General features: G+C 39.2%; 1 protein-coding gene across 1 annotated transcript in view; it reads left to right on the forward strand.

Annotated features, from left to right (window-relative positions):
- Nucleotides 1-1188: 1188 nt before the first annotated feature.
- DCN (decorin) overlaps nucleotides 1189-14982 on the forward strand; it is a 32942-nt gene continuing 19148 nt past the window's right edge. Inside the window, 2 exon segments of the mRNA XM_032221905.1 lie at nucleotides 1189-1387; nucleotides 5030-5261. Coding sequence (XP_032077796.1) covers nucleotides 5066-5261 — 196 coding nt within the window. The 5' untranslated portion in view covers nucleotides 1189-1387; nucleotides 5030-5065.

Here is a 14982-nt window from a genome sequence, read left to right on the forward strand (position 1 = left end):
TCGAGGTGACAATTGTAGAACTGACTTAAAATGTTTTGGAAGGATGATGGAATGAAAACAAAGCCACATAAAAATATGAAAAAAAAACAGCTTTCTCTGACAGAATCATTATAAGTAAAATTTGAATGAACCTCTTAACCTAATTACTTTTGAGTTTCTGGTTTCCTTTTAACCATGTTCAAATAAATGAACTAGCTATTATTTCCAAACTTCCAGGTCTAATAATGCATATCCCCTTCTCCCCCTCTTTCTCTCTTAAGCTGATAGCATTCACACCTGGATGCAGCCTGAGGGGGATGGAAAACGGTGCAAGTCTAAACAGAGCCACAAATCTACTCATTTTATTCAAGGAAGGTAAAAATTCAGAGAAGTCTCATATACTTATTTGATAGTTAGCTCTCAGTCCTGTTCCTATATTCCAAACAACACTGGACTGTTTTTTTTCCCTAAAACAGGAATTATGGGTAACTTTAAAGGCCAATTATTATAGTTGTCCTCACTGGGACATGCAAAGTACAGGTTCTGCAGTTCAGAGAGTCATATTACAATATATGCATCAAAAGCTGTGCTTTGCTATATATCATTTCAAATTAAAATAAAGAAATGAAAGTGTGATTTTATATTGCTGAGCCTATTTTAGAATTTGGTTCATGCAAATATCTATTGTGCACTTATTATGTTATTAAAAATTGTCAATATGACACATTTGTAGACTTCACCTTAAGTAAGGGATATAAGATTGCAGTCTCAAACAGTTTATAAACACCTATTGAATTACTTTATGGCAATTATAGATATAAAGATACTTGCAAGAAAATCTATTATTTAGCATTTACTCTCCAGCATAATTATATATCATTTCAAATTTAACTTGTCTTCCACTTCTTTCAGTATCATTTTTTTTAAAAAAACTTTCTGAATAAGTTTTTTCCTCTGATATATAATTTAAAGCTGGGGGGGTGGATGCTCCAAAGCTAGAAAATCCTCAAATTAAGTTGATAGTTGGACATGCTAAAGGGGAAAAAAATGACCCATTATTCTGGCTAATCTGTAAAAGTATTTAGGAAGTTAAACACATGAAAAAGAAATAAAGGAAAAGGGAGAAAATGGGGGCTGATAAAGTTTCTGGCTACAATACAGGAGACATATCATTACCATATGATGTACTGTGGGTGTCAGCTGCCTGGAATCTTTTCATTGAGGAAAACTTTGCTTTTTAACTGTGCTATGGAATAGAAGAAGCAGGAGGGGTTCTTACCAAGTGACAGTCTCGCCTCACTCAACTATCCCTCCTCCTTTAAACACCTGCAGGATCTTCTGCCTGGCTCTTTTCGGTTAATTGCATCTCAGCTCCAAGAGTGCCTGTTGCAAATCCCTGGATGAAAAGGTATGGATTTCATTAACAATTGTTCTGAATGCATTTTCACTTTTAAGAAGCAAAATCTTTCTGAGAGTGTAAGAAAAGTTTTAGTTGTGGAGGGAAATGTTGTGGTGGGGAATGTTGTGTCTGTAATATTTGAGAACGTTATTGAGAATATTTGATATTTCCTAAACGTATTGAACCTTTTAGGGAGATTTGTTTTGGTTGTTATTTTTAGAATGCTTTTTAAGGCATTTTGCAGCTATGGATTTTCTTGCATTGTGGAGTTTGGAGAGGGTGATATTGTAAGAAAAAAGAACTGTGAGATTTCATGTTTGCACTTGAAAAACTGGAATGTTTTTCTTCCCAATGATTATTTTAAATTAAAGAGGAAATTCATTCCCCATAGGATCAAAGGTCCTTTACATTCTAAAGTTGTATATTTCGCATGTATGTAATGGTTAGATACTTTAGACAGGGAAATTCTCAGCTGAAAAGTACTAAAGACAAACAAACGGAGCTGTACAGTGGTAAAAGCAAAGAACTGTAAAAGCAGATACTCACTCTGTCTGAAAATTGATATTCATATGTTTCTCTAAGACTCTGACTGCATCCTGCAGAATACCAAATTTAACTCACCAGTTAGCAATCCTTAGTTAGTTAGTTTTGGGTACCTGAAATCCATTTACAGCTTTATCAAAGAATGATTATCAAAGGATAATTCTGAAATAAAACAGAACTGTAGTTTCCTCTTGTGTAAAAGCAAGGTAAAGTATTGTCTGCCACCAGTCAGTTAAGTTAAATATTTATTTCAAGGATTGTGGCTACAGCTGATTCATCTTGCAGGAAGAGATCTAAAATACTGGACAGAAATACCACAACAAAATGCAATATGCACCACCACCTCTGTGCTCAGTGTAATGTAATGTATTGTTTTAAAATATGTTTCCCATAGCTAGTTTGTAGTTTTTGTTGCTTGAGGAATTTAGAGGTTTTGTATGTTTCTTAACCATGCATGTTTATTCTGAATTTCCTATTCAAATTTATGCAGAAGAATAATCCATTAGGCTCATGGAACTCATTCCCATTGTACAGTCATGGAGAACTTGATGAAAGATCCTACAGTTACTAAAGAATACAGCAGGATAAGGCCCATTATTAAGGGTAGAATGACCTTGTTTAATTATAGATTATTAAAATGCTTCTAAAGACAGCATTGGCTTATGAAATGTAATAATCATGTATTATTTATACTTCCAAACCAATAATCTAAATTAGTTAATCTTTAATTGAAAATCCTTTAAAGTATACACTATCTAATCCAAAGCATCCCTTTGTTTTTATAGTGTCATGATATTTCATTACTATTAGAGAATTAAAAATCATCATCATATGAATTAGTCTATATGCGATGACTAATTTGATGGCCAAAATAGCAATTTTAGTATATATTTTAATTTTAATGCCCTAGAACATCTGTTACCCTGATATTCTTTTGAAATAGAAAAATACATTTATTCACTATACACTAATGAATCAGTTAATGCAAAATAAGGCAATTGGCTAGAATTTCTGGACTCTCTAGTATAAACTATCTACATAGTTTTGGGTTGAGGTAGTTAGCTCTGGAGTGTTAAGATCTGGGTGCTAGTTTATATCCCATAATGCAATTTAAGAGGTGACTTTGGGGCATTTTCCTCTCCTGCTTTTTCCCCATAAGATGATTATGGTAACAAAAGATAATGCATGCATATGTGAAGGAATCATGAGGATAATCCAATGTTTCATAAAGGAGAATCCATTTGTACAATGGAAGTTTTTCCCCCCTCCTTTTCTCCTTTCTATGCTGCATTCTCTGCAGCCTTTTATGGATAGCTGCAGAGAGAATCAAAAATGCCTCTTCTTTATCTAAGTCTTGAATAATTTCCACCTCTGGAAAACCTGATTGAATTTCATTCCCTATTTTGTACAAGGATTTATCTGAAAATATAATTCTATAATTTTGTTACTTCCACTATAATTTCCCTGCAATTAAATAGATCACCTAGTAAATTACTATTTCAATAAAATTGCATGATGGTTTTCTGGTGTACAGATATGAAGATACAGTTTTCATATCATTTTGGAAAATAGCAAGGTTTCATGTCACAAATATATATAAAGAGCAAACAAGTAAAGGACATTTTTTTCCTTTTCACAAATGACAATGTTCATGTGGGAAATAATTGCCAACCATTTGCCTCAATTTGCCTTATCAACTTACGTTGATAAATATTTATTGACCCTAATTAGGATTGATAAGAGGGTGACTTTTATGCCACACTAATACATCTAAATTAGATCCAAAGAAACAACAAAAAAACAACATATTTGTCTGAATAAATATACTATTTATTCATATACTATTTTTATTCTAAAAATGTATTAAGAACAGTGAGCATTTGTGTTCATTCCATTTGTTCATGGAACAATGAAATATTTTTAAATACTCTAGCAATAATATCAATATTTTCTGTCATTTGACTTTTGTTTACTTTTGCTCTTGTATACAAATTAAGTATACAAAAGGAGCTTTATATAAATTTCTATTTATAGAAATCCTTTCAGCTCCTCCCATTTCTCCTTGCATCATTCACCCTGGAAGACCTGAATCTGCAATTAAATATCAGTTGCCTAATTAGTAATTTAAGTTCCTTACTATTTTATCAGTTTAAAGTTCATTTGCACTAATATGACAACTGAAGGTTTTTTTCTCCCTTTGTTGCATAAAGTTCATTTTAGGCAATTAAAACTTCTTTTCACAGAGTATAACTACCTGATAACTTTGTTGATTGTCAAAATCAATCAAGCAATCTCACCTACTCAAACCCCACTCATAAGTTTCAGAACTTCAGAAAAACCATCCAAATATAAAAAGTAGGGAGAGAAAGATTTCAGTTCAGTTTCTACGTTGACTAAGAATTAGAGATGGAAAGTTTGTGTGACTTTTAACCATCATTATTGTTCCAGTAAAGGCATCTGTTATTAATAAAATGTAAGCTAAATCAGTAATATATACAATTGTCTCTATGTTGCTTTTTGTAACTCTGGGTTACAATGGTTCTCTGTTTCTTGTATAAATTGTGAAAATACAATCCTTCATTGTATTGACATGTGGACAGATAGACAAACATGCCCACATTTTATTATCATTCTATTCATTTAAAACAGGAAACCCCCCCCCCATAATGCTAAAAATGTTTTAAAATAATTTAATAAAGGACTTCTAAAACATTTTTTAAAATCCAAACTTTGCCTGAAAACTATATAAGATATAATAACAATATCATGCAAGAACAGAAGGACCAGAAATGTCATAACTGTGTTTGCATGGGGTCAGAAGGTGTCAAATGACACAAGATACATCATGCTGCTGTAATACAAGCCCTGCCCTCTTCGTATATGCATTATGGCATCACACACATGTATGAAATAGGTACAGTTTGGGTTGTAACAACACAATGATCTCTTGTCAGTTTGACAAAAGCACTGGATACTTTGGATATGTTTGACCAGACATCTGGAAAATGGCACCAGAATACTGTGACACTAGAAGCTTGTTAAATGATAAATGTGCAAAAGATGCCCAAATTATGTTTCCATCTTGTATACCTTTGCTTTGACTTCTAGATTCATTCCTGCTCTGCTGAATAGATGAACTAAGTCATGAAACTGGCTATCTTTTTTCTTCTATTCCTGCCACTTTGCTTGGCCAAACCATTTTATCAAAGAGGCTTGTTTGATTTTATGCTTGAAGATGAAGCAGGATCTGGAACGCCTGAACCTGCAGGATATCCTCCAATGCCAGTATGCCCATTTCGTTGTCAATGCCACCTCCGGGTTGTTCAGTGCTCCGATTTAGGTAAGTTGAATGAAATGTTACCTCATAAAATGTTTGTTTTGATTGATTTAAATGAGTTTGAATTAGCCTGTGGCAATAACACTGTGTTCAATGTGTTGAATTTCCTCTAATTAAATTGAAATATGTGATGTTGAATAATCTTATCAACATGTAGAAAAGTAAGGCCTTGGTTTCCAGTTCCTTTCCATTCTCTTTATTCTGTATTGTCTGCCTAATCATATGAAGAACAAAAGAGATATAATTAAATAAAGAGAAACTTCATATAATTTATCGGTTTAACTGCAAGTTATTCATCTAGCATTAATAATATATTTTGTCCTCTTTCAACCCACGTTGGACATGTGTTTTTAAGACTGGCTGAGGCAGAAGAAAAACAATTCAGTACAATGTATCAATAATAAATAATCAGAACATGAATGAAAAATATTGAATATAAAGGCTATAATACCATTATACTTTGAAGTTTTCCTAAATACCTTCAACTATAGTAAGTTGCAAGTATAATGGAAATAGCTTTTTATCTCCTGAGTTGTTTTCTATCTTCAGTTCTTATCATTTTCAGTTCTTTCTTCCAGTTACAAACTCTTTCTAATATGTAATGCACATTAATTATGTTTTATTATTTCTTCCCTTAAGTTGTATAAGAGGTCATTTTCCAGAGGCATTAACTATTTAGTAGAAATATAGATATGCAGAAATCATGTGATTGTCAGAAAGCTAATAAATATTTGTATTAATCAGTCATTCTTAACCATTTAGAAATCCAAAAAATTGAAATTTATATCATTCACTTGCTTGAAAAGAAGTGCCATCATGGCCTGGTAATTCATTTCTAAAACAATTTGCATTTCACATATTGATGCCATACATCTGAAACCCTGCTATATTTCATATATAATGGCAGTGAGTGATGACAAAGTAAACCATAAACTGAAAACTCTTAAAAAGTTTTTTTTTCTACATCACAAAATGTTGGTTTAGTATTTGTGTTCACATTATGAGCTGCATTGTTCCTAAGTGATAAACAGTACATAGAAAAATGAAATATGAGCATTAACCAAAGACTCTTGGCCCTATATCTTAAAAGGAATTTCAAGTTTTCTTAAATTTCCTATTGGGATCATAAGAATTATATAAAAGTTTAAACAGTAGCATATATTGATTTTTTTGAGCACATTATGCATTTCTGGATATAATTTTTGGATTTACTGAGAGTATAAGTGTATACAATGTTTTTGATAATACCTGAATCAGACAATTCATCCAAAACATTTTAAATGGTTATTAAAAGTGGGCGTATATTAATTATTATCCATATTAATGTGCACTGAATTATTTCCTGAATTATATTTTCTCCAGTTTTGAAAATACTTGAGTAGAAGCAATTAAGATACTTCTTTTCAAAAAGATTAAACATATTTAAGTTTAAAATCCTTTGATGCTTTTATGAACTTCTAAAGTGTGTATCTATCTTGTATTCGTGGTTGACTTTTCCTTAAAATGTTTTTTTTAAAATGTTTTTAAAATGAAATGGTTGAAATAACGACAAATGATGCTATGGAACTTTGAGTATAGTTTTATTTCAATGCAGTGTTTCATTTACATATATTTATAGAATTCCAAAGATAAATACTGTCCTTGCTGTAAAAGAGGAAATTGTTATGTTGCCTACTAGGTAGTTGTGTTGCCACAAGTAAGTTCTAAAGGATATGACAGAGCTCCACAGATTCTCTGTTCAAATGTCGGGTCAAAGATTCTGATTATATTCTAATTCATCAACATATTTTATAACTCTAATAAATGATTTGTATTGCTCATATATCTAAGTATATATTGCTTTATTCCAAATTACTGGGCTAAAAAAATAGGAAATCTGCTTTCCCTTCTTCCCACATCAGCAAACTATTGCTTTGCAATCAGCAGTAGAAGCTTCCCAGACTGCAAGTGAATTAATGTTGCTATGCTGTAACAAGGCTAATTGCTGCTCTGCAGATTTCCCCATTTCCAATGGAGAAAATGATATTATCGCCAAACATCAAAATACCACTTCTTTACAAGCTTAATTGCATAGAAATATTATTTAATTGCACATTGGGCCAAATTTGGTAGTCAGTGATAGTACTGATTTAACTGTATAACAATTTGGGTGGATATTGAATTTCATAACTGGTCTTAATCTCTCTCACACGCAAACACAAACAGAGAGGGGCGGAGAGGGGGAGAGAGGGATACACATACATTTCCCCATTCTTTGTTGTATCCACAATATCATGCTTTATTGAATCCACAACCATAATTCCATTCTAACAGACAAAGGCATGTTGAATCATTGATTCTAGGGGCACAATGGTTAAGCAGTTTAAAGATGCTGAGTTTGTCAGCTGGAAAACTGACAGCCTGGGTTTGAGACCTGAGCACTGTGCAATAGGGTGAATTCCTGTTACTTGCCTCAGCTCCTGACCACCTAGCAGTTCAAAATCATGCAAATTCAAGTAGACAAATAGCTATCCCTTTGGTGGAAAGGTAATAGTTTTCTGTGCACCTCAATGTATAGCTGGCCCCATGACCATGGAAGTATCTTCAGACAATGCTGGCTCCCTCTACTAAGAAACAGAAATGAACACCTGCTCTAGAGTCAGACACAACTGGACAGTGGAAACCTTTACCTTTACCTTTCTATTCTTAAGTTCTGAGTGACTTATTTTCAAGAATTTGACCTAATAAGTACTTGTAAGAGTTAATTTGTTATTTGAATTTAGGTGACCCCAGAAGAATAGCCATTTTGCAGTTCACCACTCATTTTGGTTTATTAACAGGCATTCTTCCCAATACAGATTCTTAAGGAATCTAAGCATTTGTATGGTTCCTTTGGCAAGAATGTATACTTTATTTTTATTCTCTGTTTTCCATCATGTTGGCTTCCCAATCTTCTCTGGTGTAGGCCTTCTTAGCAACATGATACATGTATTTATTAGAAGATAAACAATTTCATAGCTGAATTCTTTGAGAACCATCAGATGGATACCATCTGGACTGAATCTAGTGCTCTGTTTGTTTTCAGTATTTCAGGGGGGGGAAAGCTAAATATTCATATTTAAAACCTCTCTGGAAAACTTACTTCTTTCATCTCTCTATCTGATTTTCTCCAGCTGATGTATTTAAATGTTTAAAACTATTTAAACTATTTAAACTTAAGGTTTTTAATTTTAATATCATCTTAATATCCTGTTTTGTGTCCATTGCTATTTTCTTCTAGTTTTGTATTTTTTTGCAAGTATCTGTTTTTGTTACCATTTGCAAACAAATACCTTTCTCTAATGTATCCTTTACTGCCTACTGACCATGTTGGGAATCCTTTAGACTATATTAATTTCTTGATCTTCTAAGTTTCTGTTATTGTGGTTTTAATTAATTTTTCAAATAACCCTTCAGTTTTGGAGTTATTTGATATTCATGATTATTCTTCCAATTTCTATGTTACCAGTTCCTTAATTTTCCAGAAGTTTCCTCTTAGAAATATGACTATATTAGTTAGAAATGTTATATGTATATATACATACGTACGTGCGTACGTACGTATCAGGGGTGGGTTTCAAAAATTGTTCGAACCACCTCTGTGGGCGTGGCCTCCTTTGTGGGAGTGGCTTGCCGCCCATGTGACTGGATGGGAGTGGCTTGCCGCCCATGTGACCGGATGGGAGTGGCTTGCTGCCCATGTGACCGGATGGGAGTGGCTTGCCGCCCATGTGACCGGATGGGAGTGGCTTGCCGCCCATGTGACCGGATGGGAGTGGCTTGCCGCCCATGTGACCGGATGGGAGTGTCCAAGACGATGTTATTACTAGATATTACTAATTACTAGATATTATTAATATTACTAGATCATTATTAATGCATAGATAACTGTGGGACATTACACACCCACCCACACCACAAACTATGACAGTGCTAGGAAAACACCAAAAAAATAAAAATCCCCCCCCCCCAAAAAAAAGACTGCCAATGAAACCAGTTTTTTTTTCCTAAGCCTAAGAACAGGAAAGACAAAGTCACTGGAATAAAAACCATCAAGGCAATGTGGAAAATTATAAAGGACAGGCACTCACAGAACCATCAACCACCTCAGAATTACCTAAACAAGTAAGGTGACCAGATTTTCAGATTGGTAAAGAGGGACACCATTGACCGGGGGGGGGGGGGAGCTAGGCCGCAGCAGTTACTGCCAGCCCGCGACCTCGCTAGGGACGTCTGGTCACCTTAATTATATACATCCTCTCTCTCTCTATCCATCCATCCATCTGTCTGTCTATCTGCCTATCTAGTTATGGTATCCCTCTCCCTCTTTCCCCCTCTCTTTCTCCATCCATCTATCTGCTTGCCTACCTATCTCTCTCTCTTTCTCTCTATCCATCCGTCTATCTGCCTGCCTATCTGTCTATCTAGTTATGGTCTCTCTCTCTCTCTCCCTCTCCCTCCCTCGTTATCATCTATCTCAGTGTTTCTCCACCTTTTTATAAAAATATATTTTTTAATTTTTTTTGTTACATAGACGACACATACCCAAAACAATAAAAACAAAACAAAACAAAAAGAAAAAAACCCATCATCACATATAGCATGTCATTTGGTTACAAGTGTTTTAACATTTATCATTCTTATACATTTATTATTTCATTTAATAGGTTATAATATACAGTTTGGGTTGCTTTGTTTACCATCCCTTCCTCCTGTTATAACACCACCTTATTTTCCCTTTCTTTTCTCCCTCCCTTCTCTACTTTCCTCCTTCTTCCTCTCCTTCCCCTTCCTTCTTCCCTTACCTTTCTCCTACTCCTGCTCTTCCTCATCCCCTTCCTACCCTCTCTCCTCCTCTTTCTCTCCTTTCCATCCTCCTCTCCTTACCTCTTTCTTTTCACCCTCCCTCCCTTCTCTACTTTCCTCCTTCTTCCTCTCCTTCCCCTTCCTTCTTCCCTTACCTTTCTCCTACTCCTGCTCTTCCTCTTCCCCTTTCTACCCTCTCTCCCCCTCTTTCTCTCCTTTCCATCCTCCTCTCCTTACCTCTTTCTTCTTTCCCCCATCTTCCTTTCATTCTCTCCTCCTTTCTCCCTTTCTCCCAACTCCCTTTCTGGGAGTTGAAGTCCACACACTTTCAAGTCTCCAAGGTGGAGAAAGACTGATCTATCTAATTAATATAATTATTTCTCCCTCTCTTTTTCACTCTCTTTCCAGCGCATACACGCAAATGCATAGGGCAGCCCACCTCACACACAGGTAACTCCGGGCGGCTTACGGGAAGAGGACAGCTCACCCACGTGGGGGGGGGCAGGATTTCGCCAAGAAAAGTTAACTTTCCTGCGAAAGGGGCCGGCAGCCTCTCAGCTCTTCCCGGCCGGGAAGACCTCCCCCCACTTCCACTCCTGCGACCCTCCTCCCGCCTCCTCGGAGCTTCAAGCAAGCTAACTGGGAAGGCCGGGGAAGAAGAAGAAACGGCAGCGCGAGGTCAGCGGTCCTTGGGGGTGCGGCGGAAGCCCTGCAAAAGTGCTCCTTTCCCGGCTCGGCTGCCATTGCTGCTGCTGCAGGCGGAAGGGGAGGAGGAGGAGGAAGAAAATTAAGCGGCGGGGCAGTCCCTGCAGCCGCCGACGCGGGAAAGGTGCGCTTTGACAGGGCTTCCACAGCCCTGCCAAAGCGCTCCTTTCCCGGCTCGGCTGCCATTGCTGCTGCTGCGGGCGGAAGGGGAGGAGGAGGAGGAAGAAAATTAAGCGGCGGGGCGGTCCCTGCAGCTGCCGACGCGGGAAAGGTGCACTTTGACAGGGCTTCCACAGCCCTGCCAAAGCGCTCCTTTCCCGGCTCGGCTGCCGTTGCTGCTGCTGCGGGCGGAAGGGGAGGAGGAGAAGGAAGAAAATTAAGCGGCGGGGCGGTCCCTGCAGCCGCCGACGCGGGAAAGGTGCGCTTTGACAGGGCTTCCACAGCCCTGCAAAAGCGCTCCTTTCCCGGCTCGGCTGCCATTGCTGCTGCTGCGGGCGGAAGGGGAGGAGGAGGAGGAAGAAAATTAAGCGGCGGGGCGGTCCCTTAAGCCGTCAACGCGGGAAAGGTGCGCTTTGACAGGGCTTCCACAGCCCTGCAAAAGCGCTCCTTTCCCGGTTCGGCTGCCATTGCTGCTGCTGCAGGTGGAAGGGGAGGAGGAGGAGGAAGAAAATTAAGCGGCGGGGCGGTCCCTTAAGCCGTCGACGCGGGAAAGGTGCGCTTTGACAGGGCTTCCACAGCCCTGCAAAAGTGCTCCTTTCCCGGCTCGGCTGCCATTGCTGCTGCTGCGGGCGGAAGGGGAGGAGGAGGAGGAAGAAAATTAAGCGGCGGGGCGGTCCCTTAAGCCGTCAACGCGGGAAAGGTGCGCTTTGACAGGGCTTCCACAGCCCTGCAAAAGCGCTCCTTTCCCGGTTCGGCTGCCGTTGCTGCTGCTGCGGGCGGAAGGGGAGGAGGAGAAGGAAGAAAATTAAGCGGCGGGGCGGTCCCTTAAGCCGTCAACGCGGGAAAGGTGCGCTTTGACAGGGCTTCCACAGCCCTGCAAAAGCGCTCCTTTCCCGGTTTGGCTGCCATTGCTGCTGCTGCAGGCGGAAGGGGAGGAGGAGGAGGAAGAAAATTAAGCGGCGGGGCAGTCCCTGCAGCCGCCGATGCGGGAAAGGTGCGCTTTGACAGGGCTTCCACAGCCCTGCCAAAGCGCTCCTTTCCCGGCTCGGCTGTCATTGCTGCTGCTGCGGGCGGAAGGGGAGGAGGAGGAGGAAGAAAATTAAGCGGCGGGGCGGTCCCTGCAGCCGCCGACGCGGGAAAGGTGCACTTTGACAGGGCTTCCACAGCCCTGCCAAAGCGCTCCTTTCCCGGCTCGGCTGCCGTTGCTGCTGCTGCGGGCGGAAGGGGAGGAGGAGAAGGAAGAAAATTAAGCGGCGGGGTGGTCCCTGCAGCCACCGACGCGGGAAAGGTGCGCTTTGACAGGGCTTCCACAGCCCTGCAATGCGCTCCTTTCCCGGCTCGGCTGCCATTGCTGCTGCTGCGGGCGGAAGGGGAGGAGGAGGAGGAAGAAAATTAAGCGGCGGGGCGGTCCCTTAAGCCGTCAACGCGGGAAAGGTGCGCTTTGACAGGGCTTCCACAGCCCTGCAAAAGCGCTCCTTTCCCGGTTCGGCTGCCATTGCTGCTGCTGCAGGCGGAAGGGGAGGAGGAGGAGGAAGAAAATTAAGCGGCAGGGCGGTCCCTTAAGCCGTCGACGCGGGAAAGGTGCGCTTTGACAGGGCTTCCACAGCCCTGCAAAAGTGCTCCTTTCCCGGCTCGGCTGCCATTGCTGCTGCTGCGGGCGGAAGGGGAGGAGGAGGAGGAAGAAAATTAAGCGGCGGGGTGGTCCCTGCAGCCGCCGAGGCGGGAAAGGTGCGCTTTGACAGGGCTTCCTCTCCGGAGAGGCGTTTTTTAAAAAGAAAAACCCTGCAGGCACCCAGCAACAGGGGCTAGGAGCTAGGAACCCGGAAGTTAATTACTTCCGGGTTCACTGACGAACCGGATCGCAAGAACCGGTGCGAACCGGTAGGAACCCACCCCTGGTACGTATGTATGTATGTATATATATATAACATTTCTAACTAATATAGTCATATTTCTAAGAGGAAACTTCTGGAAAATTAAGGAACTGGTAACATAGAAATATATAAACTTGATTGGCAATTAGAATTTATTCTACAAAAGATAGAAAAAACAATGGACATATATTGGTCGTCAGGCTAAGCGTGAGTCATGTGTGAATAATAAATGGAGAAAATGTTACAGAAAATCAATCATTGCCATATGGTTTCTTAAGATTGGATTTATTTCATGTAATATAATTTGATAAAAATCCAAAAAGGATAAATTATACAAATGTCTTCAACCTGCGTTTATAAGAAATTTGACAGATAAGAGATGACATAGGTGGCAAGGTTCCTTATTTTAATTTTAATTTTAATTTTAATCCTTAAAAATCAAATGCTCATTAGACAAACTCTACAGCTGATTTTTACAGTCTCACAATTGATAGAATTTAGACTTTGAAATAGAGGCTAGAAATGGTTTAAACAACAGGAAACCAAGAGTGAATTACTTTCTCTGAAAAAGTATTGGATAAAACAGACAAGTAAGTTTAGAGACAAGAATCTGGAGTTTTATAGTTTTGATTTAATTTTGATAATTTTTGCCAAAATGATATATTTCATATAATTAAGCAAAATTATAAACCACAGTAGACACTTTAAGTATACAGCATCTTACTTTCTTAATACAGCAGCAATCATTACATTTCTAATTCGTTTATCTCCAAATCTTTTGAAGAAAGGTAGCCTATACCAGTAATACATGGTTCTGCATCTAGTAAGCACAGAGGTTCAAAACTTTGTTGCCAGTTGGCAAAATGGCCTCTTACTATTTGCTGTTTGCTTTTCTATCCCTACTTTGAAAATTGCTTCTATTCTCCTTGTCCTGTAAATGCTCCAATAGTTCCCTTTTACAGTAGTTTTGTCTACCTGTAGTGGAAAGATTACTTATTTCTCAGTGATAGACATAAAAAATACAGGAGATTTCAGATGCAATAAGAATTGGCACCACCAGAATAAAAAATGCCATTAAGGATTAGCATATCCTAAGCACTCCCCCCCCTCATCAGTGTAATTTATACCTTTATAAAATATACCACATCATATAAGGCATCCAGAATAAAGCACCCACTGAAAGACAATGTAGTAGATCATAGCAGGTTTCAGCTTGATTACATGATTAGCTGTACATAAATGTTTTGTGCATTTTGAATCCTGGAAAAAGAAAAGGATGGAATACTGCAAAAGAAATTGCTACTTGATATAGTTAACTTCTGACAAATCGCTTTAACTGTGTTTAGTGCCTAGAAGGGAGACATCTGGAAATTCATTCATGCCACTACTGGCTTTTTTATGAAAAAAAAAAGATGAGATATAAATCTGCTAAAATACAGTTAAACTGATGAACAACAAGTAAAGTCACTTCAACTCTCTTTTTACAATTTGTTATCCTATTACAAAACAATACTAAAAACCCCTTTTTAAATATTCCATAGTTGTGTGGTCCTATTTTTTATCATGCAATAATAACACAGAACCCAGGAACACATGCTACAAGAATATACAATAGGTCATTTAGACTGTGGGTAAAGTGAGATTGTATGAAATAATTTTAATTCCATGTAAACTGTATTTGAAAATGGCTGCACATTTTAAGCAATCTGTCTGATGGTATTAAAGCATAGATAGCTGTTGTGGCCCAGCAGGAGCCATTGGTGCTGCCACCAGACTCCGACAGTGAGGGGCCTTATGAGTCGGCTCTGGACCCTGGAGAGGGTTCTGACTCCGAGCAGGGCGCAGAGAGGCTGGTTGGCCACCAGGAGGCGCCTAAGCCTTGGACCAGTGGGGAGGAGACAAGGGAGTGTGATCCAGACGTCAGCACTGGGGAGGAGCCAAGGGAGTTGTTCCTAGATGCCCGGCACCGGAGAGCTAATAGGCGTAAGGAACAATTACGCAATTACAGGAGGTAATTGCACTCAGCTGGTGGTCATTAGGCTCCTCTCCAGACTATAAAAAGACTGCTTGTGCACACGCCTCTTTTGCAGAAGACAACACAGGAACTAATGTTGGAGAACATTATTGTGAGCTTGGCAGGCTGGATTGCTGCCACGGCTTAT

The sequence above is a fragment of the Thamnophis elegans genome, chromosome 7 (genome assembly GCF_009769535.1).
Source record: "Thamnophis elegans isolate rThaEle1 chromosome 7, rThaEle1.pri, whole genome shotgun sequence".
NCBI classification, from domain to species: Eukaryota; Metazoa; Chordata; class Lepidosauria; order Squamata; family Colubridae; genus Thamnophis; species Thamnophis elegans.